This window comes from Taudactylus pleione, unplaced genomic scaffold (assembly GCF_031769625.1).
Source record: "Taudactylus pleione unplaced genomic scaffold, aTauple2 ptg000018l, whole genome shotgun sequence".
In the NCBI taxonomy this organism is placed as follows: Eukaryota; Metazoa; Chordata; class Amphibia; order Anura; family Myobatrachidae; genus Taudactylus; species Taudactylus pleione.
In genome coordinates, this window is record NW_028284420.1 from 3,620,874 (window position 1) to 3,648,752 (window position 27,879).

General features: G+C 41.1%; 2 protein-coding genes across 3 annotated transcripts in view; one reads left to right on the top strand and one right to left on the bottom strand.

The window, feature by feature from the left end:
• Positions 1–3,842, top strand: part of SMARCD2 (SWI/SNF related BAF chromatin remodeling complex subunit D2) — a 46,873-nt gene extending 43,031 nt beyond the window's left edge. Inside the window, exon 13 of the mRNA XM_088442365.1 lies at positions 942–3,842. Within this exon, the coding sequence (XP_088298491.1) occupies positions 942–995 (54 nt within the window). The 3' untranslated portion in view covers positions 996–3,842. The remainder of the gene's footprint in view (positions 1–941) is intronic.
• On the bottom strand, positions 3,678–19,293 carry PSMC5 (proteasome 26S subunit, ATPase 5). Of its 2 annotated transcripts, none has more exons than XM_088442374.1 (12): positions 19,168–19,293; positions 17,361–17,432; positions 15,246–15,315; positions 13,561–13,658; positions 13,423–13,479; positions 13,092–13,322; positions 10,833–10,959; positions 10,410–10,600; positions 6,989–7,087; positions 6,007–6,117; positions 5,102–5,188; positions 3,678–4,348 (listed from the first exon to the last, which is right to left on the bottom strand). In XM_088442374.1, exons 2-12 carry the CDS (start codon positions 17,430–17,432, stop codon positions 4,295–4,297), a joined length of 1,197 nt encoding a protein of 398 aa, XP_088298500.1. In that variant the 5' UTR covers positions 19,168–19,293; the 3' UTR covers positions 3,678–4,294. The 2 variants fall into 2 exon arrangements, with proteins under 2 accessions (XP_088298500.1, XP_088298496.1); XM_088442370.1 differs by having other exon boundaries at positions 19,105–19,293.
• Positions 19,294–27,879: the final 8,586 nt, after the last annotated feature.

Sequence of the window (27,879 nt, forward strand, 5' to 3'; positions counted from 1 at the left end):
GAGTGAAGGTTAACTCAAGGTAGAGGGAGCGGTTACAAATAAGGAATAGTTTCAATATGAAAAACCCCTTTAAAGTGTATGAATCTTCAAAACAAATTCTGAGGAATGTTCGTTTACTTTTACATCATTTTCACCCTAATGTATATTTTTCTTCAATAATTATAAACTGAAACTTATTAGTTTGTTATTTTGGGATGTTTGGATTGCAGCATACTCCTAGTGACGTTTCGCCTCTCTCTTGGAAGATGCAATGCTAAGGAGTATTATTATTATCCTTTATTTATATGGCGCCACAAAGGTTCCGCAGCGCCTTACACAGTACATAAATGACCGCACAAGAAAAACAGTTAATAGTAATACAAAACAATGTAGAACAAGGACATGGTTTATAAACATAGCTACATAACACAAGCAGCAGGACATGAGCAACCAGATGTTAGGTGTCATTGTGGGGAGTTAGGAGTAAATCATACTATAAGTAGGGGGGAGGAGAAGCACGTGAGGGACGAGGGCCCTGCTCGTGAGAGCTCACATTCTAAAGGGGAGGGGCAGACAGACAGGGGCAACACAGATGGGGTAGATAGTGAGGAAGGAGCATAGAGCAGTGGGTTAGGTTATGTGCTGTGGAATGTGTGTGTTTAAGATGACCTGATGTTATGTCAAGATTAAGTCCTTCATTCATCTGTTATATTTTATATATTATATTTTTTTACCTGTTCTATAAAAGCCTTGCAGCACCTTTGGCCTATTCTTTTTTTAATTCTTCTAGAATAGATATCTGGAGAGATTTGCATTTTGTTGAATTGATCTTCCTCATATCTCAATCAACCACATTGGAGACTGTGTTAATTGTGCACAGACCAGCCTCAGCTAAATGTTTTTCTACTGGTTAATAGTCAAATGCCAAAATGCTGATTTTACTCTCCTCTTTTACATTCTAGGTCCAGCAACGGAGACAAGAGCTAGAACAGGTCCTGGGAATACGACTGACCTAATCACATTACAGTGCAGCTTGTACTTACATTCCATGTGCCTTACTATTCGTCTGAAAATTTTATATCTGTATGTTATACACCCTGTTAATTTAGTATCGCTGTGCATCAGCTCTCAGGTACGATAGAAATTATTTTAGTCTTAAAACAATGAAAATGTGTAAATTTCTGGCTCTAAAAACATGGTGAAAATAGTAAGAATCAGTCAGACATTAGCATTTATCAGTCTAAAATCTGATTGTGCTGTAAACCACATCAACCAATGTGCAATTTTTACCTTGTTAATATAAAAGTTGAGAGAATAGCATGATGGGACTTGCAGCTTCACAGAGCTGCATAATAGGAAGGTTACTCACCTATTATTGAGATATATTACTGAGCAAATGGAGTACAAATCTCATGGTAATCTAAGTGTAGATGGAAGAAATCTATTCTGCATTTCAATTTGTCCTGGATACGATTTCCTTGCTATACTTTAAGTTAAAAGGACTTTAAACCCTGAATGCAGTGTTCCTGGTGCATTGCAGCATGAAGGGAGTGGTGTGCTGGCATAGGAATCAATCTTTCCAATGTCTCCTCTCTTTTCTTACATACACTGTGAATGCATTTGGTACAGTCAGACCATACTCCATTTGAATGAGCCCTCAGTTCTATACACAGGTCTTTTCCCAGGACAGGAGCACATATAGATCGATTTGTGGCTTTATAGTCTGATCTATACCTGGGAGGAGAGCCACAAACATGCGCTGTTGACAAGTTTGTAAAGTTTCTTCAGGATTACAAACATCCGTGCGTTTCACCCGCTGCCGTGCCATTAGTGCCAATTTCAGTAGTTCGTACAGTCCTGGTAAATGATCATCAAAAACCTTTGTCCTTTTAACAAACTCTCAGGAAACTCCCTGTGGAAACAATCCCTACTAATTTCATTGTAAAACTTTCGATTACTAATACACAAAAAAACACAACAGCATTCCAATCAGCATATGATAGGAATAGTTTTATGTTCATTTTTTTGTTCTATATCCATTTTATTTGCACTATATTCTGGTGGGGGGTTGAAAGCTTCAGGGAAAATGTGGCAGGGTTTAATTTTTCCTCCTATCAGTTATATACCATAATATTCAAATCTTGTAAACACACAACAACAAAAAAATCTTTGCACTAATATTTCTCTACAAGTCACCAGCAGTGATTTCTACAAGACCATATTGTCTCCCTCTGCTGGTCCAACATGTAAATCTTCCTAGGTGTATAAACTTTACATTCCTCTAGCACAAGGATGCATGGAGGAGGATGCTGTGAATAAGTCTTGCGAAATGCAATGGAACATGCAACTTACAACCTGGAGCCATAGTGTTTGTTTCTCAGGGTGAGTCCATTGATTATGTGCAGGAGCAAATCCATTCATGTGGACCAAAGATGAAGCCTATGTGGGCTTGCAAATGTTTCTGTAGATAGTTTATTATATAGAGTTCTGATACAGGAGACAATCGTTAGTAATAGCTGCAGTGTAATGTAAGAGATCACAGTGCAGACTTGTCAACCAGACCAATGTTGGCCTATACTGGAACCGATTAACGCATTAGATGGCTGAATTCAGCTTGATTGCAGTCATTCAACCACATTATCCAGATAGGGATCTTGTTAATATTGGGGAATCATGATTGTTTTAGGTCACGCATGCAAGCAATATGACAGCATGTTCAGATTAAAAAAAAAAAAAAAGTATTCCCATTATCTAAAGTCACCAAGATCAAATCTCTGCATGAGCACTCAGTACAAGGAAAGAGTTCATCTGCTACTCTTGAGTTGAATGATCTGCTCTCAGTGGGTCCCAGTTTCAGGCAAAGAGGGAGGGGTGAGACTACAGTGGCTTACCCCATCACTGTGGGCTTTGCAGAGGGGAAAATACCAGCCAGCCACAGAACATAATAAAATAATTTTAAAGATATCTTCTGTTTTTAAGTGCAGAATTGTAAACACAATTTAATGTGTAGCCATCTTTGGTCTAGAAGCACCGTAGTTTTTATTATTGTCGCCGCTTTTCTTGTTGATGCTTCTGAAGTTGAACCTTCTGGGGCAAAGAAATAACAGAAAATAGGACTAATGACTCCAAGACCCTGTTGTGCGCTGCCCCCATAGACTAATGTGTGATGTTGGTGCACACAGATCCCTCTCAGGATGTGGTTGTGAGTAAACCGTACTCAAGCAAAAAAAAAAAAAAAGAATAATAAAAAAAGAAAAAAGGTGCATCTACCTGTACTTTATCTGAACCATTTCGAAAGTCGATATGTAGAACAAACAAGGATTATATTTGCTTTCCCTATAAGGAAAATAAAGGTTTTATATGTTTTCAGAATACCACTATAACCAAGAATGTTCTTTTATGCAAAGTATTTAAAAGATATAAGAAAAGCTTTGGATGGTAGCAGATATTTGAATTTCAATGTATCCTTACCAAAGACTGCTTGCGGCCCATTAAAGGTTGGGCTCTTTAAATGTATGCCAGTTACCAACAAAACCATGCATGCATCCATTTTGTTGGCGAAGCCAAGGTTCATGAGACTGCAGCCTATCCCTCCACTAGAAAGTAGTGGCATCACTGATCACTGTGCAGCACTGCCTCAGTGATATCACTACATCCTCATTCATAACAAGACCCACAAAAAGGGTGCGTACAATGTATGGGAGTGGCACACATTTAAATGGTTTTATTCATAGTCTTCAAGTAATGTGCAGTTTACATATACAAAACTGTGGGAGTGGGATCTAAATGTTTATCAATAGTGAATATTTCTATTTCGTTTGCAAAACTGTTAACTGGTTAATAAATAAACGCTTTTTTTTTTATTTGTTCTGTTCTTTATTAAAAACAGAGCATAGAGATTCAACTTCAATAATAATACAAAAAACAAATACGGTATTAGTTTTCTAGTAACTGAAAAGATATATCCCACAGCTCTCACTTACTTGCTGCTTCAGCCATACCCAAGTGCTCATTCACACACCATGAATATGGAATAAGGGCTTCAAAACACATGCAAGGGGAATGGGATCAACAATCAATTATCATGTGTTCATTAAAGTAGGAATTGGCAAGAATCTCAACGTGTGAAAAAGCCCCTCCTGTGTGCCTGAAGTTTACAATATGGTGGTGACAATGACAGCGCAGTTCTCCAAATAGCAGTGCGTGCCTGTAGTGCTATGACTAACACAAGGGAGGCTGAGAGATGGTAGGTACTGGCAGCAGCTGGACACACAACAGGACTGCAGACAGCTTGAAGGAGGAGTTTTCTGCATGTTCACTTCCACAATTTCTTTATAGACATGTTCTTTTCGCTGTCTTTCTGCATCACCTGGAAAATACACAGATTGGACATCTTAGATCAAAGAAAGATTTTAGAACAGGCTTAGACAACCAGTGGCTCTCTATCGGTTGTGGAAAGTCCTACAATTCCATAACAGCTGGAGACACACACTGGTAGTTTACCTCTATACCTCAGGAATTATTATTTTAAGACGTAAGATCTGCAATAAAAGAGTTCTGAGGGATTTGCAGTCATTCAGGTCAGATAGAGATTAACCTATATGAAGATTGCAGCAAGTAAAATTGAACTAAACTCAGTTGGCCTGAGTATTTCAGCTGGTATGGTATGGTACACCTCTCATGTCCTATAAGAAGCCAGAAAAACTATGCGGCTGTGGTCTGAATTTAATAAACGCAGCAGTCTAAAATGACAAGTAGCTCAATTACAACAACCCATACTTAAGTACGAATGTTGTGTATTTTCTCTGAAAATAGATTTTGCTAAGTGGCCTATGGTTTAGAATAGTTCAGTCTCTGAATCCTCCCAGGTAACCACACCAACAACCCACAAATCCTGCATGCACATTTCCTTCATTATCTGGCTCCATATATATATCTCAATGGAAAGTCTTGAATGAACCTTCCCTGTACACCCTTCAAAGCTTAACTTGCACCCTCCAAATTCCCGACTAGGTTAAAATTAGTGATCGGGAAATAGTTTTAAGTGTTAACATTAACTTGCTAAATGTATTAACCTCTTTCTTGCCAAGGTGACCAAATATCACCGCAGGAATAATCTTACCTTCGCAACAGCCATTTCAAAGTCTTCCTGAGTGACGTGTACCCTCCTCTCACGCAGAGCATACATACCAGCCTCTGTACACACACCCTGTAATCACAATAGTATTACATCTGTTACTGTATTGGAAATCAGCCTGGCACAGAGGATGCTTCAAATACAAGGATTTATGCAATAGAGAAACAATAATATTTAGTCCAGGAAGGTAACTGGTGTGACACAAGATTAAACATGATCTAGATTATAAACAGATAATCCACACACTCAAATACCAATTTTATCTGAACAAAAGAAACTAAAAATTATTTTGATTAAAAATAATGCAAGTCCTCTTAGTCAATAACTGCTCCACTTCTCATTAATATGTGGCTTTTATTGTTAGATTAACTTGTAAATTTATTTAATCTTTATATGAGGTGACCAAGGACACTGATGCATGTAACAGTAATGATTAACATGGACAATGTCCTATTTGGAGAAAAGCAAATTAATATCAGAGGATTGTGCAGAACTCCCTCCAGTACAAAGGCTTAGAAAGCAATTAAAGGCACAGGCACAAGAGAATCAGTGCTCAGTGGATTACGATTCTAAAATTCCCACTAGAAACTATGAACTGCAGAAATTCCCAAATGTGTGTGTAAGATTTTGGAAACTGGTATTCAATGCAGAGATGACCAGGGGGGAAACGGATTTTGCAATAATTTCCACATCTGGTTCCCAGTGATCGGGCTGTGTCCTGGGACTATGGGCGGGGATGAGTCGAGTGCTGCAGAGTCAAAAACATCCATCTGCTCCCCATTAATATCATCTGCAAGGATCTGGGTGCTGGCCCAAATGTAGAGACACATCACAAACGGCAGTCTCAGCTGCAAGCCTGAGAGTCTCCACGTGAATCACAGGTCACTTACCTTCACTTCTGCTCCAGAAGCCCCAGGCATCAGCTCAGCAATTTTACGCAGATTTATCCCTCGAGTCAAATTCATTTTACGGGAATGGATTTTAAGGATGTCCAAACGTGCCTGTGTGAAACACATATCAGTAAAATGTACCAGTCACCTAAACAAGCGTCCGTTGTGAGTTGAACCAACCCAACAATTTAATTCACAAGGAATGAATGACATCATGAAGATAAAATTGCTCAAGCCTCATTTATGTCGCATGTAACTAATAAATTAACACTGTAAACTGAAGGACCAAAAGTCATGGGATAGCAGTATGTAAAGGTAATGGTAGGTGGAGTCACCGCACTGTGGAAATGCCCAGACCTGCACCAGTTGTAACCTGACATCTCGTGAATTAGTTTGAACACTGGCTAGGTTGCTTATGGCAAGTCGACGTGAATTATCAGAGTTCGAACAGTGCATGATAGTGGGCGCCCAATGAATGGGACATTTCATTTCCGAAGATGTGCGGACAGTCAACATTCCTCGCTCTACAGTGTCACGTGTGTACCGGAAATACCTCATGGAAGGCATTACCACCCACTGTGGACAGCGAACTGCCCGACCAAGGGTGCTAAATGATGGTGACTAACAGCGCCTGGCAAAAATTGTCGCACCAAAGATCCTGCGCCTATAAATATCAGGCTGTGGGAAGCTATCCAGACAGTATGACTCATCTCTCCATAAATCTACTGTTCACTTGTGGAATTGATGTAACATTGAGTTACTGCACTTCGCCGGGCTAGAAGTCTTCCAGCACGATACTAGGCATCTATCCTATGACTTTTAGCACTTCAGTGTATAGGCAATAACTGTACTTCCGCATAAGACAAGTACAGTACATAAACACAAAACAGTAAGTAAAAATAATACAAAGTGCAAGAGATTCTGACTGAACGGAAAATAGGAAAAAAAATGCATGTTTTAGACCTTTTGTGCAAATAATTACCTCTTCATTAGGAGGAGGGAACTCAATCTTCCGGTCAATGCGGCCAGGCCGCAGTAAGGCAGAGTCCAATATATCAATTCTATTAGTTGCCATGATGACCTGCATGTGCAAAAGAGCTTTTAGTCCTGTATAAAACCACACATTGATTTACACCCGCACATCTAGCAATTATAGCAAATAGACCCAATACTCAACATTAATATATTTGAAAGCCTGTGGTCTACAATTCCCCTACAAACTACAACAGGAGAAACCGGTCGGTGGGGAGAAACATGCAAAAGTTTGGGCACTTTAAGAAAATATCAGATGTCTGAGCTCCTTCCCCCTTATCTATCCCATAGCCAGGAGCATTTCAGTTATTTTTATAACGTAATCCCAGGACAGAACAAAGGCAGACAGGCAATTGAAGTAGAGGAGAAAACAGGACAACAGTCAATGTCAAAAAGGACAAAATAAGATCTTGGGTGGATGTCCAGAATCCCCCAATGTTTTTTTTTTTTTTAAAAAGGCTGTAACGTTATTACAATGGACTTTGAAACTATGGGGATTTTCCAAAGCAGCTACTACAAGGGATGAATGCTATGCACAAAACCTTTCATCAAAAACTAGCATTGTTGGAAGCAAAATGTTAAGTTTGTATAACTTTGCAAACCCCCAGCACAGCTGCTCCACCTAAGTCCAATGCTGCATTGCCCAAAAGCCAGTCACCGACCTGGAGGAATGTGCTCAAGTTTTCAAGAACATGACACAAATAGTGTTTCCGATATAAACATGCCAAATTTTAGAATTGTATGAGAGTTTTCAGATACCTTATAAGACTCTGCATTGAGTACATCGTGTTCTGCCACAAATATGATGATGAAAAGTAGACTTGAAAAAATATCCACCGAGCAGGAACTAGATTGGATTGTTGGGTCTGGAGTAGAGTTGAGGATCCTGCCTTAATGAACAGGTCACAAAATAAGGAATAAATGTCACACCTATGGATCTCAATAGATCCACCATGGGATGCCATGATTGTAGTAAAAACTCACTGCAATGTTGCTAGGGGGTGGCAAGGTTCAGATTAAGTTCTGTTCCTTACAGGCTGGAATATACACTCTGCAAGGAGTCAAAAGTTTGAATGCACACCAGAAGAGCAAGTATTAATTTATTTTATATTGTCTAAGGGAAGACCTTTGGTGAAAGAAAATAAATCTGGGAAAGGGCTTCAGAAGGTCTGATGTAGCCATGGTTTCTCTCATGAAGGTATAGTGTAAAACTGACTTCCGCTGCAGGAGTTCCCACATGGGCAGTGTGTCCATCATACTGTTTCTGTCTAGATTTGATAGCTGGTCTTTTACCAAAGAAAGCCTGCCTTCTCTATTGAGGTCTACCCTGGGGTGCAGCAAAACTGTCCACCAGATGAAGCTTCCTGAAAATCAATATTACCGCAAGACTTCGGAACATAATTTTACCCATCTCAAAGGAGGAAACTACTTTATATGGAAAGGACTCCAGAGATGTTAGATTCTGGGTCAACTTCCCAAGCATTGAGCCAAACTCTAGGTTATGCTGCAACAGAACCTACCCCCCCCCAGAAAAAGCAACAGTACAATGTTTATCATATCTTTTAAGCATTAGAGTGCGTATGCACATACAGGCACAGATCAGATAACTGGTGCATATGACACTATATAATTATCAGGCCAATCATACAATTAAAAGCTGATTAGTCCAATAGCATTATATTATGTACCCAGCTTAAGCCTTGTACATACAAGTCCAGACTCTGGACCCAAAGCAACATTAATGTGGGGATACAGTTGTAAACCTGAAAAATTGAGGAGTGGGAAAACTGAGGGAAGAATCTCTGCTCCGCACCCTGTGGTGATTTGCATGCTCTGTAATTAACTTGACAAATTATTCAGCCTGAGCAGGTTTTGCCAGTTCTGACAGCAGCTGAACTCTCACTACCAAGATCCCCTTCTGCAGAGCAGTGTACATGAGATTAGGGGGGGCTAGCGCACCTCATCCTTTGTTCTAATTACTCAAACTGTGAATCTGCCGTAACAGCTGTGTGGCTGTCACTGACAGCAGAGGCAATTAAAACAAATGGAATAAATGTAAGAACATACTGAAAGATTAGAGCAGCACCACTGAAAAATATGCTCTGCTCCAGAGGCACTTAGAAAAACAGGATTTTTTCCCATACAGGTTATGTAGAGTGGGGAGGACTCAGACTTATGTGAGATATTCTTAAAGTGCACAGGATCCTGAACGAACGTCTATACACCATCGTTCCAGTGTCTCCCAATGGAAGCAGAACACTACACAGGTACCTGTAAAGTCAAAAACGCTGCTGTTTACTTTATTGCACCGTTAAAAAGCTGTTTAGGAGGAATGAGCTTCACTGTGATTAACTACTGTGGGAAAGTGCATAAACCTGAATAATGGACTTGCAGTCGCCAGGGAATAAAACTTCCTCTATATTGCAGGATCCACAAAAAAGTGCTGTATAAGGGTTAAGGCTCCCATACATCAGAGATTGATTGCAGCAATCGTGCAATTTGCAATAGATTGTGTATAAAAATCTTTCCCTTTTTCAATTGATTGCAGAATTGCCGCAATCAATTGAAAAAGGGAAAGATTTTTATACATAATCAATTGCAAATTGCACGATTGCTGCAATCAATCTCTGATGTAGGGGGGCCTTTAGAAGCAAATCCAGTTATATGGTGTATATTTTGCACCTGGCAATACCACTTTGCTAATTTAGCATTTGGGAAGAGCAGGGTGCAGCCTTGCCCGACCCCAATAGTGCATTGCCAGAACAGAGCTGACCAGTATGTGTGTGTAGCATTTGCCCTACATACAAAAAATGTTTCACCAAACTGTGCAATATGGGTTATTCAGCTGCAAATTCTACACATGGAAAAAATTTGCACCAAACGCTAAAACCACCACCACATGGTTCACAGGAATGACGGACGCAATTTCAGAATATATTGAACAGTGTCTGTTGTAGCTCCTATGCGGTTAGGAAAAAATGTCTTGTCGGCTACAGTGAACACGGCCTTTTCACTAATGTTTCAAGTAGGTTCTAGTATTTTTTGTCATGTCTCTTCATTGCAGAGACGCAAAATATATTGGTTATAGATTAATAAAAATTATAAACTAGATTGCTTTGTTTATCACATAACTAGAGAGGATGTGAAGGGTTTTTTACCCAAATAATTTTATAACATGCCCTTCAATCATTTTCTTCCTTAAATAGCACTTGCAGTCATTGTCCAACAAACAGGGGTGGAGGAAATACTTCAACATCGATAAAAGGAAGTCTGTAGATGACTGAGCAGTGCATTTTAATTGGACTAGGTTTTGTATTATGTGTTGCTTAATAGTTTTTTAGTAAGCAGACTAACTTCTGTCCTGCTCCCACCTTAATGTTTTTTGTAGCCTCAAAGCCATCCAGCTGGTTCAGCAACTCAAGCATAGTACGCTGGACCTCGCTATCTCCCCCAGAACCTCCTTCCAAACGTGAAGATCCGATAGAATCAATCTCATCCATGAAGATAATGGAAGGAGCATGTTCACGAGCCATGACGAAAAGTTCACGCACCATACGGGCACCTAGAATTGTGCAACATTGCTTAGTGTACACAGATTTTGCCATTAAACTGAAAAACTACCACATAAATAAGACCTACACCTGCATGTTTTATATCATAGCAGGGTATTTTAAAGATTTTGTTACTGAGGAGCAGGGATTAACACAATCGCCATACATTGAGTACATACAAAGTTTAAGCCAAAATGCAGGAAAATGTACCTAATTTAGGAAACAATGTATCTGATCACTTACCTTCCCCAATAAACTTTTGCACAAGTTCAGACCCAGACACACGAATAAACGTGCAGTCTGTGTGATGGGCCACAGCACGAGCCAGTAATGTCTTCCCGGTACCCGGGGGTCCATAAAGCAGCACTCCCTGTAGGAAAGAGATTTCTTAATAAATCATTCAGACATGTAAGCAGACTTAAAATCTATAAAACAATAAAAATGGCTACTTTAAACAAAAATATGAAGAGCTGGCATACATAGGAAACCCTACCTAGTTCCCAATGTATGTTACGCTCGCCATACTCTCACAAATAGTATTTTTGACCCCAGAAACAGGATAATGACCAACAAGAATATGTTGCCAGTAGTTGCGAGCAAGCAGTATGCCCATCTGTGGGGATACCCAGAGAATGCATGACCGCCAGACACTAGAAAAGTAAATGACTGGGATCGGTATTCTCTCTGAATCTGACAGTTCCGTTTTGGGTGAAGTTATTTTTTAAGAAATGAAACTGAGAAATGCACCATACACAATTATGATTAATGATATTAAATTCCTTAAAATCTACAAAATGATTTGTAAAAAGTAGGATTCTTAAAAGTTGCAAAAATGACTTCTCAGTAGAGAGCACATTAATTACAGTAGAAAAACAAGAGCAACATTTTCTATAACAGGGCCAGAAGGTTTACAGACATTACTGAAAGTGTAAATTGAAATTTGTTTTAAAATGTCTAGTACAGATGTTACGAGCACAAATTGCCGTTGGTTTGCTATGGAGATTATGCAAATTTACATCTCATAACCTTCCCGCTGTTAATACAATAGAACTCCGCAAAGTTTCTACCGGATAAAGTTTACACATCACCTACATACAGCAGAAGCAGTCATTTTTGTGAGCTGAACTAATCTTCAGTCTTAAGGTGCGTACACACTGGGCAATCAGGAAAGACTGTAAGATTACGAGAACATAATCATACAGTCATTCCTGATCACCTGTAGTGTCTGCACTGAACGATCAGTGTAGGCACCCTCCATCATTCCTGAACATGCCAATCTGTCGTTATCGGCAGATTGGCCTGCATGTTCAGGCGATGGACAATGTCGGAAACGACCAGCGGGAGCTCGCATCGCTGGTACTTTCCGACATAATAGTGCACAATTTGTGCACGATTACTGAGCGATTGCACGATTACGATGTAATCGTGCAATCGCTCAGTAATATCGCCCAGTGTGTACGCACCTTAACTTCACAGGAAAATAGGAACTGGTGGAGGCTGGATATGGGTTCAGCCTACTCATTTAGAGCCGTATTCAATTTGAGCTGGGTTAAGTTAACGCGGCCCGGACTTAACACCGACTTTGCCTGTTTTGTAGGCGTTAAAGTATCACGCGCGTGCACGCTTTACCCCATATTCAATTTCAAAGTACGAGTAAACGGCACCCGGCGACACTGTAACAAGTGGAAAGTACTGTCATTTTTGGGGAAATCAGCCTGTCACCCCCCATATGATGCTGACATGGGGGTTCACTATGGTACCCCCCGATTTGGTTCGCTGAAGGTATTTGGTGTTTTCAGATAGGCTCAATAGCTGCTAAATAGCGTTTTTCTATACCTGATGCAGAATAGTATTTAGGAGTATTTTTCCATAAAATAAGTTATCCCAGCAAATTTGGGGTACTTGAAAATGGGGGTGAGCATATTTAAAGTTGAAAAAGTGAACTTGATAAAATCGTGAAAAATCCACCTGCCATCAACACCTGCAATCAAAAAAACACCTGGGGCATACTTGGGGACCCCCCGACCCCCCCCCCGAGTCAAGTTCGCTAGTTTTTAAGTTTGTACCCAAACATTTTAATTTTTTTTGCCCCCTTTTTCAAAGCCAATTTTTGGGGTGTCCTTAAGTTTTTTAAAAAAAATGTTTTGCCAGTTTACCTTTGGGGGACTGTCTGAAGGCTGCACAGGGGTTCCCGAAAGGTTGCACCCCAAACCCCCAATTCTGCACTTTTTTCCGCCTGCCATTCATAGGCAATACTTTACCGCCTATTACATTGCATTGACTTAACGCCTAGGTGGAGAGTCTTTCAAATTGAATACTGGGTGAAACCAAAACAGGCGATAAAGATGTCATCGGAAGTAACTTAACGCGGATCCGGACTTACCGCTTCAAACTGAATATGGGCCTAAGTAGGAAACTAGGTAATTTTATAAACAATCAGCCTTTTTTTCAAATAGCCCAACACAAAACAAAGAAACATACATTTTTACAAAAATTCCTAACCTTGGGCTGTGCAATTCCCAATGCCTCAAATAGCTCTGGGTGTTTGACTGGCAGCTCAATAACTTCCTTTATCTCTTTGATTTGCTTGTCCAAACCACCAATCATCTCGTACGTGGAGTCTGGAACCTTCTCCACCATCATCAGCGACACCAGCGGGTCCACCTTATTAGGTAGGATTTTATGCAGAGTGTAACTGTCATTCCTCAGAGCAACTCTGCAATTTGGAGTCACCTAAGCATTTGGAATCAATAGAGTGTAAGTCAGTAACCATAAGTATTTCACAGCATGATGTTATAGAGCCAAAACATAGCACTTGCCACAGAAAACTCACATCATTTATATCAATATTCTTATCAATATCCACGACAAACTTCCCTTCTGGATGGACCTAGAAGACAAGTACGGTAGTTACATGGAGAGGACATACAGTAGCAGCCAATAGTCACAATGCAAGCATAATGTCACTCACCTTGACCAGCACCTTTTTCTTATCCATGGCTCTGACTACCTCCCCGACATAGGAACCCTGTTCCTGTAGTAACTGCAGCTCCTCACGCAGGAGACGCACTGAACAAAGCACATATATCTTTTGTACAAAATACTTTATGTATAGTTGATACTAAACAAAATATATAGGAAAAACCTTTTTTATTCTCTCACACAACTGGCCTCATAACAGCAGGTCGCTCTGTCATGTGCATGTAGTTTTTTTAAAATTAGGTATGAGCAATGAATGACAGTGTTAGCGTGTTCATTAAAGCTACCATGGTCTAATGCAAGGGTGGGCAATAAGCGTCCCTCCAGCTGTTGAACTACAAATCCCAGCATTCATTGCAACAGTTTTAGCATGGCCAAATAGCAAAACTGGCAGGGCATGTTGGGATGTTCAGTTCTCTAACAGCTGGGGGGTCACTTATTGCCCACCCTTAGTCTAATGGGTAGATCAAGCTCGGCAATATAAGCACAAGTGTTCTTCATTAATAAACATAGGATTGGATAATACCATGCAATTTACAGACTTATGCAAATCTAGAACTCTTCTTGATAAATGTATTGAGGGAACCAATGAAAAGATGCAATAATTCTATATTGTATTTTACAATATTGCTATACTATATAAATATACGAATCTGTGCATGCACACCAAGTGCTCGATCCAATTAGGTGCGAATTGCAAGTAGCGAGTTTGTTTTTTGAAACTCGCACACATCGCCGCAAAGCGCGCTCCCGAGAATTCTCCAATCCAATAAAAATGCCTATTCGCACTACTCGCAGCGGAGGGGTGCGAATTGACTGCCATGTGAGATGTATGAAAATGTGGGGAGACCATCCTGGAACCCCAAAATGGGTAATTTCGTTAGCAGGACTGTATAGAAGGCTTTGTGGCCATTTGGAAGTTACTGTAGGTTTTGAAACGGTGTCAAATGGCCGATTTGTGTTTTTTTTTTTTTTAAATGCAAGAAAATTATAAAAAGCTTTTTTTGTTTTTTTCTCAAACGCACAAAAAAGTAGGAAAAAGGGCGATTTGGGGGCACTTTGATTAAAACAATTATTTTTCAATTTTCAATTAAAAGTTTATTGTAATTAAAATTGGCGTGCCTAAACTAACGAAAAAGTTGATTTTGGGATAATTTGAGAACATTTATTTTTTTACCCCAAAAAACAACATGTAATTTTGGACTAAATAAGATAATTAGAAACTTCCACAGGGGGGGGGGGGTTCAGCATAGTGTCCCCACGTTTTAACCTTAAAATAAAGATTTTCTCTCGCCCTCAGGGAGATGCGAGTGGAAAGTTGTGAATTCAGTCTGACTGATCAGTGCGAGTTAATAATTGGATTGCACAATTAATTTGCTATGCGAATTCGAAGTGAAAATCGCAACTCGCACCTTGCAATTCGCACCTAATAGGATAGACCCCTAAGTTTTAAGCACAAAAGGTTTATGAACAAGATAAAAACAAGAGAGCAAGTACTATCACCATTCACGGGTCCATCATGTTGTAAAAAGCACTTATGCATATATATTGAAAACTTCCTTTAGTCTACATTCATCACACGCAAAACACAACAGAGATAGATGAAAAGTGCCTGTATGTACACATATTACAAATGTAGTGTCTTAATGGTTCAAAAGCCCAGATGCTGAAGTTTACCTTTAGCATTTAACTCATTTCTTTGAGCTTGAAGCCGTCTCAAATTCTGGCTTTTATCATTGACAACCAACTGGAGAGGGAGAAAAAAAAACAAACAGTTAGAAAAACCCAGAAGATAAAACACGCAGAATAAAAAAAAATAAGTTAATCTTAAATTCTACGGTACAGTCTCAAAGTTTATCGAATGGCTAATTTATCTTTCGTATTCACAACTGGTACAAAGGGCAACCATTTCAAATGTTAGGTCTATGAAAGTATTCATCTTACAAAAAAAAGGGATCAGTCTTCAGAGACACAAGTTTAAACTAAAATACAAAAGGTACCTTATAAGTTAAACAGAAGTTAAAATAACAAATCACAAATATTTAAGAAAAATTTTCAGAAGATTCTAAAAACTAGATCTGCAAGGAAAGGGAGAAGATCTTTCTCCCATGTAAACAATGCTTTACGTCACAACTCAAGAACATTGTCACCACATGAAATAGTTTGTAACAGGACAATGGCTTGCACTTCACTACAGACAAAATCCAAATACTATGTCAAATACTGAAACTCAAATATTAGAAACTGTTACATCTACATTATTTTAGTTTGTATGGTACAATCACTCTGCATAGCATTTCTTGAGAATATTGAATCATTCATCTGCCGGTGTTCAGTGGAGATTACAGTATAAATTGCCTACTACAGAAAGACAAGAGTGGCCATTTTGCCAGAAGCCAATAAACCTACCAGTATGTTTTTGAGGTGTATGAATAACATTGGAACACCTGGATAAAAATCATAGATAGCACCCTGGTTAATATATAATGCATGGTCCCAATACTATGTAGCAGCTAGCCCAGGGTTCCCAAACGCAGTCCTCAAGGCACCCCAAGAGTTCAGGTTTTAGAGATATCCATGGTTGAGCACAGGTGGTTAAATCAAATTGGCTGAGGTACTAATTAAGTCACCTGTGATCAAGTATTGATATCCTCTAAAGATTATCTGTCCAACCAGCCAACTAGTTGATTGGTTGGAATTAAAGTCTGGTAACGTATGGGGGGGGTAACTGATGATCAGCAATTTGCTCCTAAATTCCAAAATACAAATGAAAATGGTCATTCAGACAAGTTTATTAAATGTTTGATCTAAACAATTTGTTCAGACAGTTTTTGTCCATTTTCTTGCATTTGGGAGCAAATTGCTGATTGTCATTTGCTTTCATACCTTACCAGATTTTCATTCCAACCAATCAACTAGTTGGCTGGTTGGACAGATAATCTTTAAATGTGTGGCCAGCTTTAGGGTGCCTTGAGGACAGAGGTTAAGAACCTGTGAGCTAGATACTTTGCAATACATGATGCAAAATACCTGTTATTAATAAAGCAGCCTTCATTTTAAAGACCCTAAAGCAGTGGTTCTCAAACTCGGTCCTCAGGACCCCACACAGGTCACATAGCAGGTGCACAGGTGTATTCATTACTCACTGACACATTTTAAAAGATCCACAGGTGGAACTAATTATTTCACTTGTAATGCTGTGAGAAGAACTGAGAACATGCACTGTTTGGGGCCCTGAGGAGCAATTTTGAGAACATGTGCCCTAAAGAATTATAACGGCAATAGATATATTTATAGTAGCTAGCGAACTCCCAATTATACCCAGCAATAAGTAGCAAAAACTCAAAGCAATAACCAGCAAAGAAATACTGTGAAGCCTGTTAGTTCTCTGCAATCACAAGTAAAACAGAAAGACCCGTCTTGATTTGATATGCAAGATCAACTTACAAATACATATCCTCATTATAAAGCAGAGGTAAAAAGCTCCCAGAATAATGGAGCATACACAGTCAGATCTGTCAGATGAACGATTTGAAATATTTACCAAAGATTTGAACGATTTTTGACTACATTAAAATAAATGGAATCGTCTAAGTCTGACTGCAAACACATCAGGAACGCGCATCGTTCATCTGTCAGATCTGTCAGATTTTCCTTCAGATATGAACGATTTTTAAAATAGTTATCGTTCAGATCTGAAGAAAAGTCTGACCATGTGTATGCACCATAACTCCATTCATGACTGTTTTTCCTATTGAAAGCATTTCATAGAGATTAAACACAGAAACTTGCCTGTAGATCCTCAATCTTTGACAAATAATACTGTCTCAGGCCACTGCCACAACGCGATTCGTCCATATCCATCTATTTAAAAAAAAAAAAAAAAAAGTTTGGCCACGAAAAAACAGTTTTACACGAGTTTAGATACAACAAATTAGGATACAATTGGTGTTAGCTATTAGATCAAATATATTGGAAAAGCAAACAAATAAAGAATAATAATATCGTGCAAAATTATAGATACAGACAAGGTCATGATAAATGTGTTACAGCACAGATCTCTCACACACAAGTTCAAGGTGGATGTAGGTTTGGCAGATGGGGAGTGACCTAACAAGCAATGCTGCCTGGGCTGTACTAATACACAGGGATGACAGTGGTGGGATGTAAATAAAGACTTGGCAGCCCCTTTTAGGATTGAGATTTGTTAGTAGAGTGTACATACCTGGGTAAGTTGTGTAAACAGTGCTTAAGTACAATTCTACTGGTCATGCAGTCTTACATAAAGCCAGGCACCACTTACTTTCAGTGCCACCAATTCATTTATGTACCAAACATTTTGTAAAACGACAAAAAAGAAACCGCTCCATTTGTTATGGCACTGGATTAATTTATGGTTTGCTGTGTGACATACACATGGGTTAGTAAGCATTGCCATATTAACTGCTATACAGCAGGAGAGAAAGCTTCTCTGGCTACTGTATTAATGTACAAATTTTTTTTAATGTGCATACATTCAATTTAGTATTCATAATCCTCAATGGGATGTAATCAGGATCCCGAAGGTCACTATACTGGCAACAGAATCTCAACGCTCAAAATACAGACAAATCCATATGGCAGTGGTTCCCAAGCTGTGCGCCGTGGCACCCTGGAGTGCCTCGGGACTCTTGCAGGGGTGCCTCAGGTTGGTGGTCCAGTACCAAATTATTTATGATCAATGTAATGTGAATATGTGGACAAACAGAAGCGCAAACCTGTCCCCCACCACATAACTGAGCCTAAGGATGACAGGTAGCACAATTTACTTCACTTTACTACTTTCCTGCATTTTTTCAGAATTTCTCAATAACAAACATTTGACTTAGGGGTGCCATGAAAACAATGCTGTTACTCTAGGGCGTCGTGATTCAAAAAAGTTTGGGAACCACCACCATACGGTCAGTTTTGGTCATCGGCTGCCGAATGGGGAGGTTAAGGTTAGAATACTCACTAAAATTCATTGGGATTTTGACTGTCGGGATTCCGCTGCCGGTACTGTGACCGTCGGGATGGTCACCACCGGGATATCATACCCAACCCACCCCAATGGCGAAGTTTCTTTTATTTATAAATCCCCCTTATTAGATAAGCAATGCTGGACTAATACACATTCCTACACAAAGCGCTATGTACGTCCCTCACAGAAGATAGCACTTGGGGTCAGGGTGTCGCACTCCTCCTAAATGTACCCACTATGTACTCCCTACACAGCGTTACATCACTACAAACTCAGACAGACATACATACAGACAAAGCTCAGAGGCATTTTCAAACAATAACCCTCCCTTCCCCCTGTGGCACTACAAGTTACAGCATGTCATGTCTACTGGGAGTCGTAGTGCAGGAACAGCTGGGGGCTACCTGTAATATAGGCATGTGCAGACCTGCAGCAAAGATAATGAAGATGGAGAGTGGTGTCACTGCGTCTGCCACAACTCTATGGTGCAGACGGCAGGGGCTATCCCACGCCTACACACACATAACAGTTCATCACCTGCTCTGCCCCGTCCCCCGCCATCTTGCACTCTCCCGGCGGAGCCATTCTCTCCCGTCTCACCGTGACTCAGGACCGGAACCGGAAACGGGTGCATCGGCCAGCAGTACTAGGTGACGTCATGAAGGGCTTGCTATAAAACGTAACGTGTTACTGTGTATGTGTACTGCTTCCTACAGCGTCACCTATTGTGCTGGAGGAGGAGTTGCCGGGTGATGATCAGATCACTTAACAGCAACTTTTAACACAGCGGGGGGGGGGAGGGATGAGGTTGCAACAAGGAGCTGCGGCACATACACACAAGCTTCATTCACTGCATCTAATAACGATGGCGTTTCTACTGAGCAGTATTTTCCAGGAGAAATTGGCTGCATCAGGAATTTTCAATAACATCTGGTAGCAATGGTAGTTTTGGCACTCTGCAAACACTTATTATTCTTTTAAAAAGAAAAAAGTAATCCAGTTCACATCTATCAGGAGGAGGGGACATGCAAAAGGGATTGAGTTTGTCTCCTGTTGTTACTATAATCTGACTGCCTGCAAGTCACATTCTCTAATCAAATTGGCAGGCCAATACAGTATTTTGCTTTTTTTATGTATCTCAGTGGCGTAACTAGGGGTGGGGTCGGCCGGGGCACCTCACCTGAGCGCCGTGTGGCGGTGGTGTTGCCGACCACGGTACAGGACAGTGGTTTCAGTCAGTGTAGTGCGGACCACGCTCTGGGCCAGATGTATGAAGCTCTGGGAAGTGATAAAGTGGAGAGTGATAAATGACCAGTCAGCCAGCTCCTAACTGTCATTTTTCAAACAGTCTGTAACATGACAGGAGCTGATTGGTTGGTCGTTTATCACTCTCCACTTCATCACTTCCCAGAGCTTAATACCCAGAGTGCGGTCAGCACTACACAGTAAAATAAACACTTCGGCACCAGGTAGTACACTCGTACTACCCAGCGGTGGTGTGCCTGTTTTAGCAGCCAATGAGAGCCAGACAGACTCTTATTGGCTGCTGCACCCACTGCCGAAGCCGAGCTGGAGCTCACTCATGAGCTCCACCCTCCAGCTTTAAGTTTGTCCCAAATTTCCAAAATATCCTTTATGCAAGGAACTCCCCGAACCGAGGACAGTCTTATATTCCGAGGGAGCCAGGGGAGAGAGCTCACAGGTTGGTCACCCACCAAGTCGTTCTCAAGAAGTACCCACTTTTTACTCCCTTCAGTTGTGTGCCAGGACACATTGTGGCTCAGCTGTGCTGCATGAAAATATAATTCAAAGATGGGCAATCCTAAAACACCGATGGGCAATCCTAAAACACCGTTAATCGTGGAGTTTGCTAAGCACATTCTTCGAAGTCTGGGGGTCTCATTCAGACCCGCTCGCGAGCGCAGGAGGCTCGCAAGCGGGTCGATGGTACCCAAACGCGCATGCGCACGACGGAGGGAGCTCCGTCGTGCGCAAGACCCGTATAGCGACAGCCAAGCTGTCGCTCCGGGTCTCGCACCAAAGGGGGCATGCTGTCGATGGTGAGTGACAGCACGCCCTCTTTGGTGGGCGTGCCGGGGGCATGGCTGCCAGATGGAGGCGTTCCCATGGGAACGCCTACCGTCTGGGTCCGGCCCCACTGACATCACTAGTGATGTCGGTGGGAGTGATTTTGGCTCTGATAGAGCCAAAATCACTCCAGGGCTTGCAGCAGCGAGACCCTACCGCAGGGTCTCGTCGCAAGCCCGATGGTCTTGACCATCGCGACCATCATCATGGACGCTCGCATAAGCTGTGGGTGGTAACCCACAGCTATGCGAGCGCCCAAAAGGCTGCTCCAAATTTAAATAGGACGGCCCTGATTCAGAGCGAGCGCTCTGGTCAGAGCATCCGGCTCTGAATCAGGGCCTGGGTTTGTTATTGGACCACACAAATGAACCACACAGCGACTGGATTTCATGTAGATAAGATGATGGCACCTTTATAGGGACCGTCTGGAGGAGATATAATAATCTTGGCAAAAATGGTCATCTTAATAGAATTAACATGTCCGGTCAAAGAAATACAGAGGGGGGCCCACTTTGTAAGATCTTTTTGAGCAACTGAAGTAGGGGGATATAATTAGCCTGGTACAATTGATCGTAACATTTTGTAATATACAGTGCCTTGCAAAAGTATTCACCCCCTTTGCATTTTTCATGTTTTGTTGCCTCACAACCTGGAATTAAAATGGATTGTTTGTAGGTGTGCATCATTTCAGTAACAGAACATGCCTAAAACTGTGAAGTGTTTTTTTTAATATTGTGAATCAAACAACATTTAGGACAACATAACAGAAAACTTCAGCGTGCATAACTATTAACCCCCCTAAAGTCAGTACTTTGTCGAGCCACCTTTTGCAGCAATTACAGCTGCAAGTCGCTTTGGATAAGTCTCTATGAGCTTGCCACATCTTGCCCCTGGGATTTTTGCCCATTCCTCAAGGCAAAACTGCTCCAGCTCCTTCATGTTGGATGGTTTCCGCTTGTGAACAGCAAGCTTCAAGTCTGACCACAGATTCTCAATTGGATTGAGATCTGGGCTTTGACTAGGCCATTCCAACACATTTTTATGTTTCCCCTTAAACCACTCAAGTGTTGCTTTAGCAGTATGCTTCGGGTCATTGTCCTGTTGGAAGGTGGACCTCCATCCCAGTCTCAAATCACAAGCAGACTGAACCAGGTTTTGCTCAAGAATATCCCTGTATTTAACACCATCCATCTTTTCCTCAAATCAGTTTCCCAGTCCCTGCTGCTGAAAAACATCCCCATAGCATGATGCTGCCACCACCATGTTTCACTGTGGGGATAGTGTTCTTGGGGTGATGGGACGTGTTGGGTTTGCGCCAGACATAACGTTTTCCTTGGTGGCCGAAAAGTTAAATTTTAGTCTCATCGGACCAGAGCACCTTCCTCCATACTTTTGGGGAGTCGCCCACATGCCTTTTGGCAAACTCAAATCGTGTGTTCTTATTTTTATCACTAAGTAATGGCTTTTTTCTGGCCACTTTTCAATAAAGCCTAGATCTTTGGAATGTACAGCTTATTGTGGTCACATGCACAGATACACCAGTCCCTGCTGTGGAACTCTGCAGCTCCTTCAGGGTTACCTTTGGTCTCTGTGCTGTCTCTTTGATTAATGCCCTCCTTGCCTGGTCTGTGAGTTTTGGTGGGCAGCCCTCTCTTGGCAGGTTCGTTGTGGTACCATGTTCTTTCCATTTGATGATGATGAATTTGATGGTGCTCTGGGGGATCATCCAAGATTTGGATATTTTTTATAACCCAACCCAGAATTGTACTTCTCAACAACTTTGTCCCTGACTTGTTTGGAAAGCTCCTTGGTCTTCATGGTGTGATGCCTCTACTTAGTGGTGTTGCATCCTCTGGGGCCTTTTAGAAAAGGTGTGTTTATACTGACAGATCATGTGAGACTTAGATTTGACACAGGTGGACTTCATTTCACTAATTATGTGACTTCTGAAGGTAATTGGTTGCACCAGAACTTTTTAGGAGCTTCATAGCAAAGGGGGTGATTGCATATGCACATGCCAATTTTCAGAATTTTATTTATAAAGATTATTTTTTATATATTTTTTTCTCATTTCACTTCACCAACTCAGACTATTTTGTGCAGATCCATAACATAAATTTCAGATGGAAAAAAAAAGGTAATGTAACAAAAAAGGTAAAAAGCCAAGGGGGTGTGAATACTTTTTCAAGGCACTGTATATGCCCAAATATTTTAAAGAGTTTGGATGCCAAATGTAATCAAAGTTAAGCTCTAATAGCTTCCTCGTGGCAGTGTGAAGATTAAAGGCCAAAGCCTCTGACTTAGTGCTATTTAGCTTATGCCCTGAACAGTCCCCGTTGGCAGCAATTTCTGCCTGCAAGTCAGGGAGAGAAGTCAATGACAATGTTAACAGCATGTCATCTGCAAACAAGAATAATTTGTATTGTGAACTTTGCACAGAGATACCCTTAATGTCAGGGTTACCCCAGATTTTGGCTGCCAATGGTTCTGTTATAGTGTTTTTTTCAACCCTCTATAGTCAACACAGGGTCTCAGACTTCCGTCTTTTTTGGACATTAAACAAAACTCCGCTCCAGAGGGAGACTTGGAAGGTCTAATGAAGCCTTTGCTGAGGTTTTCTTTAATGTACACATCCATGCTTTTGTCTCTTTAATGTACACATCCATTCTTTAATGTACACATCCATACTGACAAGGCATATAATCTACCCTTAGGTAGCTTGGCTCCAGGAATCAAATCAATGTCACAATCGTAAGCACGATGCAGAGGCAGCATATCTGCATTACTCTTGGAGAAGACATCCCAGTAATCATGATAGTAATGAGGTAATCCTTCAGGAACCTGTTGTATTATTCTGACAGGTAAGGACACACAGGTACTGGTACAACCTGGACCCAACAAACAATTTCATCCAAATTCCAGACAATAACTGGATTATGGTGTTTGAACCATGGGTAGCCTAGGATGAGGGAAACCATGGGACAATCAAGAAGAAGGTCAAATACTGAGTGTAGCGCACCCACTAGTATATGAATGGATTGTGTTTGCTACCTGACTTTACCATTGTGTAATGGATTACCGTTTGGGCCACATACAGAGCCTGTTGGATTCATTTTTCAAAAAATTTATACAGAGTCTCAGCAAAACCTATGTCTAGGACGTTCCCAGCTGCACCACTATCCAGAAAGGCAGTAATATTGGTAACCCGGTTTTCATAATGAATCTGGGCGGGATTAGAAGAGAATGTGCTTGCAACTAGAAATCCAAATAAATCTCTTCCTCATCCATTAGGCTTGGCCTTTTCCCAACTTATTGGGGCAGGTGCAAGCTAGATGTCTCTTGTTATTGCAGTAAAGGCAGAGACTGAGGGAGCATCTCCTAGAGTTTTCTTCTTGGAACAATCTATAAGCCCCAAGTTAAGAAGAGGGAATGGGAGATTAGACAGTGCATAGTAACTCCTTCTCCATCTTCCTTTCTTTGAGACCTGTCAAGCTTAATAACTAGTTGCATCAGTTTCTCCAAAGTATCAGTAACAGAATACTGGAGTAGAGATTCCTTGATATTTTCCGATAGGCCAATTGACTGTGAAGTGCTGGATCATTCCACTCACTGTCGGTGGACCAGCATCTGAACTCAAAACAATATTCCTCTGCAGCTGTGCACCCTTGTTTCAAGGCACATAGGTGAGACTCAGCGGGGGCCAATCGATCAGGGTCATCTGATAGTAACCCCAGTTGCTCAAAAAACGCTTCTACGGTCTGTAAAGCCAGATGCCCAGAACTCAATCTGAAGACCCATGTCTAAGGGACCCCTTGTAACAAGGAAATTATTATTTAAATTATGTGTTGCTCAGAACCAGGGGATAGAGGTCTGAAATATAATTTACAACTTACCTTGAAGTTCCTAAATAAATTCCGATCTCCCGAAAAATGGACCGGAAGATGTATTTTAGGCTCTTTAATGGAGACTGAGTGAACTGGATTAGACCTAGAAACCTCCTCTTGAGCGGCTAAATTAAGCAACAAATATTGGACCACCAGAGACAGGGTCTTAATTTGATTTGCCAGCACTTGAGCAGGATTTGGCAGAGCAAGATTCCATCTGTTTGCAGATACCACTTCCAGCTAAGTTGGGCCAGTTATAATGTTATAAGCTCCTAGGAGTATATTTACTAAAGTGCAGGTTTTTAGAAGTGTGTTGCCCAAAGCAACCAAATCAGATTCTAGCTATTATCTTCTAGCAGGTACTAGATAAATGATAAGTAGAATCTGGTTGCTATGGGCAACAACTCCACTTCTAAATAGCTGCACTTTAGTAAATGTACCCCTTAGAGTCATGCTACAGCGGTCTTCACCTATAACAGCCGCCGTCTTCCAATAGAGATGAATATTCTCACCAATACTTGGATGCTGCCAGGATTTAACTTAGGATAGTAGGAGCTTATGTTAATAACCAGGTGGCAGCAGGTAGTTAGGCTGGGGTAGGTATAACTGCGGGCTGGTTTGCCAAAATGGAACAGGACTGGAGTTTAGTGTAAATAATACAGACGATTGCAAAAGCAGCAGGACTGGTGGTATGGTAATGCAGGCTGGATTGCAAAAGCAGAAGGACAAAAGCCAGGTCAGAATCTCTGTGATCTGAACTGAAGGATCATGCAGGCAGATCAGCGTGTGAAGCAGGCAGAATGTTTAGACTAGGGCAGGAATGGTAATTAACAGCCAGGGACCAACAGGAAAACAGGGTATTAACCAGAGCACGAGGACCAAGTAGCAGACACCAAGGGCAAGAAGCTATAACTAGCAGGGAGACTAAGCCATCCCTTACTTTTACCAGCAACAGGGGCCAATCTGATTGTCTCATCAAAGACAAGCTCCCTAATGAAATCTGCAGCTGTGCATCTGCCCATACAGGGACAGGCAGGGAAGCATCACGGCTGCTTAGTAACAGACGGAATCATCAGCCAGTGCGGCTGCTCCAGACCCAGCTGCCATGGTAAGCTTCGGGACCAGAATCCCCGGTGTGGCTTCCCAGTCGCCTAGCAATGGTTGGGAACAGCTGGAGGATGTGAGCCGTGGTGGCTCATGACGGCTACATGGTGCAAAAGTGCAACTAACCTGAGTACTGTTAAGGGCATGCTAAAACAAATGCAGGCAGATGCAGTCCTCCAGAAACTCACAAATGCTTATCATTAGGCATAGCTGATGTGTGTGTCTGAGGTAGGGAAGCCAATCCCACCCCATTTTTGTAATCCCAGGATTGAAAAAACTAAATCCCTGGATTCCCAGGATTAAATTTTAAAAAAAATATCCTTTCCCCACCCCACACCCAATTTCCTATGATTTCCTCCCCTGGCATGCTTCTACCCCCTCCCCTTTAACATGCCTCAGTGACACAGCAGTGGTCAGAAGAGGCTTCTCTTGTCGGCAGGAGCGTTATAGAGTCCTCTCCCAGACTCAGCTGCAATAGAAGCGCTCTAAGTCACTGATTGGGTCACCGCACAGTGAGCTCCCAGCCTATCAGTAAATGAGAGCAACTGTAGTATGGGACTCATCTATTCTACAGGAAGCTGAGAGGACTGGATAATGTGACCGAAACCGAGAACGTAAGTATTATCCCACTTCCCCAAGGCCCAATCCACAGTGTGTTTTGAATCCCGTGATTTAATTATTATCCCAGGTATGTTAGGCTCAAAGCCTCTGGAATTGATTTCCCTAGTCTGAGGATGCAAATAACCATAATGATGATTCTTGCAGTAGTTGATAGTTTGTAAAAATAATTTATTGAAATAAAGCAGTGTGCCTCCCCACCCCTATAAATTGTACTATCTTTAGCACCCAAAGCGGCAATTTTTGGGTCACCCTGAAAAGCTGCTATCAGAATCAGAACTGTGCTGACAGCTATCTGCAAGGCTTGCAATCTAAGTGAATGACTTAAGGGCCCAGGTGCCAGGACATGCTTGGAGTAAGCTATTTTACAAACCAATGGTCAGATCATTGAAAAAGCCACTCTGATGGTTCAATTTATAATGCTCTGCTGGAGTCAGAGAATCATGTAAAATATGGCCAAATCGTGAGTGTCCACTTACGATGAGGATGCGTGTCCCCGCTAGTCGTACATTGCATCTTCAAATCTGCCGTGCTGTAGGGCAGATTTGCCAATCTGGGACACAATTAGGTGCCTATCGTGAGTAGTTTTTTTTACTCACGATGTATCTTATGATTCATCGTACGTTGTGGAATTTGACAGACAGGACCCTGTACATGCCCATCCGCCATCTTGTGCAGCATTGTGGATAGAAGGAGAAGGATGCACAATTGAGAGCCTGCACACTGAAGTCTGGATTTCAGCACTTTGGTGAGTATTGGTACTGTATTTAATGCAACCCCACTGCCCACCAATATGTGCCACCCACTTATAAATGCATGACCCAGCCACCGCCCGCTGGAATGAGGCAAGCAGTGGCTGGGTCATGCATTAACCTCCCACTGCCCACCAATGTGTGCCACCCACCTAGCCACTCATTGGCCACCAATGTCACGGCCACCTAATAAATACCTTCAAAATCATAAAACACTCAAAATATATTAAAATGCCATAAACAAATTTAGTTCAACAACAAAAAATAAAACATTACAACAACATCAATACATATATTAAATTTGTTCTTGTGATACATTTGTTTATGATGTTTGAATATACCACCATAAACAAATGTATGTCAACAACATAAACAAATACATTGCAACAACAAAAATATATTACAATACTTTTAAAAACACATTACATTCCTGTAAAAAAACATAATACAATAAAAATACATTAAAATCCTGAAAAGAAAATATTACAATACTATTAAAAATACATTACATCACTGTAAAAAAAAAAATACAAATAACATTAAAAACCTGGAAAAAAAATTTTTTCAAAAATCTTGAAAACTAGAAATAAACATTAAAAATTTACAAAACAATTTACAATTATAGCTTAATAAAATGTCCTTATTATTTTTTCTTCATAGCAATGTCTATGGATAGTGAACGCGAGTTTGTGACTGGATTCCTCAAGATACTACAGTCAAAGGAATGTCTATGGCGGATATCCAGTAGACAATACCACAGCAAGTCTCAGAAATTGGCAGCTTTAGGGGTGTTTGTTGGACTACACCAAAAAGTTCATTGCGGATGCTGACCTTAAAACAGTATGCCATAAAATCCAGAACCTGCA

Bases quoted from the DNA above. Each gene is read 5' to 3' on its own strand.
- PSMC5 (XM_088442370.1), bottom strand. From the start codon at position 19,152: ATGGCTCCGCCGGGAGAGTGCAAGATGGCGGGGGACGGGGCAGAGCAG. The intron at 13,480-13,560 runs GTGAGTGACATT...CTTGTCTTCTAG, and splicing joins AGAAAAAGGTGCTGGTCAAG to GTCCATCCAGAAGGGAAGTT. The intron at 4,349-5,101 runs GTAAGATTATTC...TGTATTTTCCAG, and splicing joins TTGAAATGGCTGTTGCGAAG to GTGATGCAGAAAGACAGCGA.